Source organism: Colobus angolensis, unplaced genomic scaffold (assembly GCF_000951035.1).
Source record: "Colobus angolensis palliatus isolate OR3802 unplaced genomic scaffold, Cang.pa_1.0 Scaffold83, whole genome shotgun sequence".
In the NCBI taxonomy this organism is placed as follows: Eukaryota; Metazoa; Chordata; class Mammalia; order Primates; family Cercopithecidae; genus Colobus; species Colobus angolensis.
In genome coordinates, this window is record NW_012122154.1 from 2,171,712 (window position 1) to 2,178,470 (window position 6,759).

The 6,759-nt window shown below is 48.0% G+C and overlaps 1 protein-coding gene across 1 annotated transcript; it reads left to right on the forward strand.

Annotated features, from left to right (window-relative positions):
- The first annotated feature begins 4,865 nt into the window (after positions 1-4,865).
- Positions 4,866-6,353, forward strand: LOC105503055 (keratin-associated protein 16-1). Its single transcript, XM_011929784.1, has one exon. The coding sequence runs from the start codon at positions 4,866-4,868 to the stop codon at positions 6,351-6,353; it is 1,488 nt and encodes a 495-aa protein (XP_011785174.1).
- Positions 6,354-6,759: the final 406 nt, after the last annotated feature.

The following is a 6,759-nucleotide window of genomic DNA, read 5'->3' on the forward strand; positions in this document are numbered from 1 at the left end:
AAAAATACAAAAAAAAACTAGCCGGGCGAGGTGGCGGGCGCCTGTAGTCCCAGCTACTCGGGAAGCTGAGGCAGGAGAATGGCGTAAACCCAGGAGGCGGAGCTTGCAGTGAGCCGAGATCACGCCACTGCACTCCCGCCTGGGTGACAGAGCAAGACTCCGTCTCAAAAAAATAAAAAAAATTAAAAAATAAAAATAAAAATAAAAATAAAAAAATAAAAAATAAAAAATTCCCCAGTTTGCCCTTACAGTCAGTTCCTCCCCTATCCCCAGACCCTGGCAACCATCAACCTGTTCTTTATGTTACTATAGATTTCACCATGTCTAGAATTTCATATAAAAGAAATAATGCAGTGCGAACTCTTTTTCATTTTGCCTAACATGTTTTATATCTATTCATTGTTGCAGGTATCAATAATTCATTTTTTTCTACTGAATTAGGTATCCCATTGTATAGTAAACTACATTAAAAACATATTCACCTACTTATGGGCATTTGGATTCTTTTGCATTTCTGGCTATTATGAATAAAGCTGCTATGAGCATTCTCATAGAATTTTTTTTTTTTTTCTTTTTTGGTGAACATATGTTTTATTTTGGATAAATACCTAGCAATTGGATGGCTGTTTAAATGGTAAGTGATTGCTTAACCTTATATGAAACTGCCGAGTTGTTTTGCAAAGTGGCCACAGCATTTTGTATTCCAGCCAGCAATGTCCGAGAGTTCCAGTGTCTATGTCCTTGCTAACACTTAATATTATCAGTCTTTTTATTTCTAGCCATTCCAACAGGTATATAGTGGTAGGTCATTGTGTTTTCTTTTTTTTTTCTTTCATTTACGAACCCAGCAGTATTATTAGCGTCTTCTTTTGGAGAGAACCTGAGATTTGACTCTGCCCTGGCTCAGTTTCAGACTCTACTATTTGAGCCATTTTCATTCTGGCTGGAAATGGCCTCCTAGGAACTGGTTCTTTAACCCCCAAGACAAAGCCACAGCCAGAGCCGGAGCTGTCAATGGGACGCACCTGTCCAGGGCCCAGAGAGTCTGCATTGAGTAGCTGTGATTCAGAGCAGCTGATTATTCTATTGCTAATGGTCATGCCTCCTGGATGCATGAGCAGAGGCAGTGATTTTTGAATTACTGATACAAGCTTGCCCTTCTTAGCTATCCACAGAGGTTCTCATTTATTCGTTTAATAAATACTAATTTTGTGCCTCCAACGTATCAGCTGCTGCTCTGGGTGCTGGGTATACATCTGTGTGTAGACAAGGTCCTTGCCCTCATGGTGCTTATATGAGGTCAAGGGGGTGATAAGAGCTATAAAGAAGAATAAAGTAGAAATGGGCTACATAGTTGAATGACCTGCCTTTTCATTTAGCAGGGAAGGATTCTTCAAACAGCCGACATTGCAGCACAATGGATGGGTTTCTTGGCTGAGAGAGTTTATGAGAAATTTGTTTGTGGGGCGGACTTCCATTCACCGCTGGTTTAGCTGAGGAAGAGAAGTGAATGGAAAAGAGAAGGGTCTCAGCAGCTGCTCCGCCTTTCCCTCTGCAGGCCTGTCCAAAAGTCCTCTTTGCCCACTGCTTGAGAGCCACATTTAAAAGAATGGCACTCCCTGTTCCTAATCTTCCATTTTCAGCCACCACGACCCATCTCTCAGGTCTCCGAACCTGCCCAGTTCAGGTTGTTGCCATAAAACTTCTGAGTAACTGCCACAGACCCCTAATTGTCTGCCTGCCTTCAGACTTGCCCTCACCCTCCCTTCTCCACATCCAGAGAGAGGACACACATCTTTCTGAAAGGGCAACCCCAATCAAGTTACTCCCCTGCTTAAACCCTTATTATCATTAAAAAAACACAACTTCTTAATCAGGGTCCACAAGACCTTTCATGATTGGGTGCCTAGTAACCCCTCTAGCCCCACTGCTTTCTGCTTTTCCCTCCTATCCCCTCTGCTTTTCATCCTGGCTATGTTGAATCATTTGCTGCTTGCCAAATGTAGTGTGCTCTATGTCTTTGATTTCCACATCTTATCCTTTTCCTGCCTCTATGACCCCTTTTTTGTCCACTCTCTCTTTTTTTATTTTTATTTTTATTTTTTTTTGAGACAGAGTCTCACTGTGTCGCCCAGGCTGGAGTGCAGTAGCGTGATCTTGGCTCACTGCAAGCTCTGCCTACTGGGTTCACACCATTCTCCTGCCTCAGCCTCCTGAGTAGCTGGGACTACAAGCACCCACTACCGCGCCCGGCTAAGTTTTTGTATTTTTAGTAGAGACGGGGTTTCACCGTGGTCTCGATCTCCTGACCTCGTGATCCGCCTGCCTCGGCCTCCCAAAGTGCTGGGATTACAGGCGTGAGCCACTGCACCTGGCCCTGTCCACTCTCTTTGAGCCTTCATTTTACTTGCAAAGGCTTCTAATTCCCCAAAAACCATGTCTTTTTTTTTTCTTTTTCTTTGGGACAGAGTCTTGCTCTGTCGCCCAGGGTGGAGTGCAGTGGTGCCATCTTGGCGCACTGCAACCTCTGCCTCCCGAGTTCAAGCAGTTCTCCTGCCTCAGCCTCCCAAGTGTAGCTGGAATTACAGGCACACGCCAGCATGCCCAGGTAATTTTTGTATTTTTAGTAGGGACGGGGTTTCTCCATGTTGGCCAGGCTTGTCTGGAACTCCTGACCTGAAGTGATCCACTCACCTCAGCCTCTCAAAGTGTTGGGATTACAGGTGTGAGCCACCATGCCCAGCCTCCAAAAACCACCCTCTCTCCTGGGTGCCTCCAAAGTGAGGGTCTCAGGGAGCTGTCGCAGTCAGGCAGTGACCTCTCAGCACTCACAGGAAGCATGGTCACCTCTACCATGTCTGGCAGATGCCATTCTAGGAAATGCCTCTCCATGCCAGCTATCTCTCTCTGCTGCATCCACCCCCTGCATCCCCCTTTCACAACACTTGCAGTCTGCACCATACTTGCTTATAGATGTGTCTATCTCTCTTCTAAACTTGGGCTCCTTGTGGCCAGAATAGCAACTCACTCTTTTTGTATCCATCACACAGAACCCAGTGTTGACTGAGTTGAGTGCAAAAATAAAAGAGAAACTGAGTCAATGATTGCATGAATTAATAAATGAAGGGAGGGATGAATGGATGGCACAATGGACGGCAGAATGCCTCAGCTTTTCCGTGCGAGAGCCTGCCTTTTGTGTTGATGAAAACACATGGTGGAGGAAAACTAGGCCCTTCACTGAGCAAGATGTTAAGTCCTGGTGTTCAGAAACCTACGATTCATTTCTCCCTTCATCTGTCTCAAGAGTAGCAAAGATGAGTCTCTTGTTCACAAAGTCTTTGAGAGACACACCTGAGAAGTCTCTTGTTTTCACTCTTTACCCTTTGGGTCTTGGAGACTTTTTTTTTTTTTAAAGGTACTGTCAAAATCATTAAAAGCAAGGAAGACCCTGGAGGTCTAATGAATGCTTGAGGAGGAGCAGAAAGGCTGGGTCACATGCTTTCCAGGGACAAGTCAAGCCAATGTTCTATGCTTATGGGATAGCATGGAGGATGGCGGTGGGCTGAGCCTACAGTATGTGACTTTGACGAAGTCTTCTGAGAAAGGTAGGTCTACACAGGCTGGTGAGAAGGAGGAACAGCAGCCTTAGATCAGGGACAGGCTGTGTGTGATCTTCAGCAAGTGACTAAAACTTTCTGACCCTCTGCCCCCATTTCTTCATTTCTCTTTCTTTCTTCCTTCCTTCCCTCCTTCCTTCCTTCCTTCCTTCCTTCCTTCCTTCCTTCCTTCCTTCCTTCCTCTTTCTTTCTTTCTTTCTTTCTTTCTTTCTTTCTTTCTTTCTTTCTTTCTTTCTTTCTTTCTTTTCTTTCTTTCTTTCTTTCTTTCTTTCTTTCTTTCTTTCTTCTTTCTTTTGACAGAGTCTATCTCTGCCACCCAGGCACGAGTGCAGTGGCTTGATCTTGGCTCACTGCAACCTCTACCTCCCAGGTTCAAGTGATTCTCCTGCCTCAGCCTCCCAAGCATTTGGGATTAGAGGTGTGCACCCCCATGCCTGGCTAATTTTTGTATTTTTGGTGGGGATGGGGTTTCGCCATGTTGGCCAATCTGGTCTCAAACTCCTGACCTCAGGTGATTCGCCTGCCTCAGCCTCTCAAAGTGTTGGGATTACAGGCATGAGCCATGGTTCCTGGCCCATTTATTCATTTCTAATGGTGGAGAAAAATCTCTGCCTCATGGGATTGCTGGTGATTTTAAGTAAGATCGTTGCTGTGAGGTGCAGTCATTTAAAATCCAGTCCAGTTGTTCTTCTCCCAACTGAATTCATCACCTCTCCTCTCAATTAATCTCTGTATGTCTATTGTTGAACTTATCATTGTATTGCAGTGAGTTTGTCTGCATGCTTATCTGCCTACTAGACAGCAAGATCCAAGAGAATGGGTGAATAGGTCTTATTCCTGTGGCATCCTTTGAACCCAACCCAGGGCCTGGTGTGGAAGACTAGAAGGTGGATAATTTATAAGTTTCATTCTTCTTTCCCTGTTCACAATGCTCAGAAACATAGATCATCCAGTTTGGAGGTGAGGGTGCTTCTTCCAAGACTACTTGTAGCTCTGAGGATTCCAAATTTAGCACATCAATAAATAAACAGCTTCTTTATGGGTAGATAAACAGCTTCCAGATCAACAAAAGGTGGTATAATAAGATGTTCCTCTGCAAACTGGCCCAAACAACAATGAGGAAAAGATGCAGGAGTCCCAAACAGAACACGCCAGTGAGGGGATATAAAAGTGAGGGCCTCAGGGAGCTGTCACAGTCAGGCAGCGACCTCTCAGCACTTAGCACAAGGAAGCACGGCCACCTCCACCATGTCTGGTAGTTGCTGTTCTAGGAAATGCTTCTCCGTGCCAGCCATCTCTCTCTGCTCCACCGAGGTGAGCTGTGGAGGCCCCATCTGCCTGCCCAGTTCCTGCCAGAGCCAGACATGGCAGCTGGTGACTTGTCAAGATAGCTGCGGATCATCCAGCTGTGGGCCACAGTGCTGTCAGCCCTCCTGTCCTGTGAGCAGCTGTGCCCAACCCGTGTGCTGTGAGCCTGCCATTTGTGAGCCTTCTTGCTCCGTGAGCAGCTGCTGCCAACCCGTGTGCTGTGAGGCCACCACCTGTGAGCCTTCTTACTCCATGAGCGGCTGCTGCCAACCTGTGTGCTTCGAGGCCACCATTTGTGAGCCTTCTTGCTCCGTGAGCAGCTGTGCCCAACCCGTGTGCTGTGAGCCTGCTATTTGTGAGCCTTCTTGCTCCGTGAGCAGCTGCTGCCAACCTGTGTGCTCTGAGGCCTCTTCCTGCCAACCAGTCCTCTGTGTGCCCACTTCCTGCCAGCCTGTCCTCTGCAAATCCAGCTGCTGCCAGCCAGTTGTCTGTGAGCCCAGCTGCTGTTCAGCTGTCTGCACCCTGCCTAGTTCCTGCCAACCTGTGGTCTGTGAGCCTGCCTGCTGTCAGCCAGTGTGCCCGACACCTACCTGCTCTGTGACCAGTGGCTGCCAGGCTGTCTGCTGTGACCCCAGCCCTTGTGAGCCGTCTTGCTCAGAGTCTAGCATCTGCCAGCCAGTTACCTGTGCGGCTCTGGTCTGTGAGCCAGTTTGCCTCCGCCCTGTCTGCTGTGTTCAGAGCCCATGCGAGCCATCTTGTGTCCCCAGCACTTGCCAAGAGCCTTCTTGTTGTGTCTCCAGTATCTGCCAACCCATCTGCTCTGAGCCCAGCCCCTGCTCACCAGCTGTCTGTGTGCCCAATCCATGCCAACCTACTTGCTATGTAGTCAAGCGCTGTCGTTCTGTCTGCCCTGAGCCAGTTTCCTGCCCATCTACCTCCTGCCGACCCTGCCGTCCAGGGTCTTCTGCATCTGCCATCTGCCAACCAACTTGTCCTAGGACTTTCTACATACCCAGTTCCAGCAAACGGCCTTGCAGTGCTACGGTTTCCTACCGCCCGGTCTCCCGTCCGATCTGCCGCCCAATCTGCTCTGGACTCTTCACCTATAGGCAGCCATATGTGACATCCATCTCCTACCGTCCCTCTTGTTACCGCCCATGCTACTCCATCCTGCGCCGCCCAGCCTGTGTCACTTCCTACTCTTACCGCCCAGTCTGCTTCCGCCCGTCTTGCACTGAGTCCGACTCTTGCAAACGGGATTGCAAAAAATCCACTTCCAGCCAAGTAGATTGTGTTGACTCAACCCCCTGCAAGGCGGATGTCTCAGAAGAGGGTCCCTGCCAGCCCACTGAGGCCAAACCCATCAGCCCAACCAACCGTGAGGCTGCAGCAGCTCAGCCTGCTGCCAGCAAGCCTGCCAACTGCTAAACCGGCTTCAGCCCCTCAATTCTTGCAAAGCAAGCCACCAGCTAGAGACAAAACTACACTGTCCTCCCCAAAGCTCATTATGACTTAGCTAGGAGCTCTTTCTTTCTGCATTGTTACTCATTATCTGCTTACACCTCAAAGAACTCATCAGAAATGTCAGTATCCTGATCACTGAAATGAAGGCCTTCTGGACAGTGAGAGGGAGACATTCCAGGTTCTTGTCTTCTGCTGCAATTAAGCTGAGAAGAACCACTTTGCCACATCATCTCAGGTCTCTTTCCTGTATGTAGTCTTTTCTGTCACCATGTATGTGCTCCCTTGCTATGCATGCTTGTGTTCCTTAGGGACTTCACCAATCAGGTAAAACATGTAACTGTCCAATAAAGGTGGTTAAGCTGAAGCGACT

Bases quoted from the DNA above. Each gene is read 5' to 3' on its own strand.
- LOC105503055 (XM_011929784.1), top strand. From the start codon at position 4,866: ATGTCTGGTAGTTGCTGTTCTAGGAAATGCTTCTCCGTGCCAGCCATC.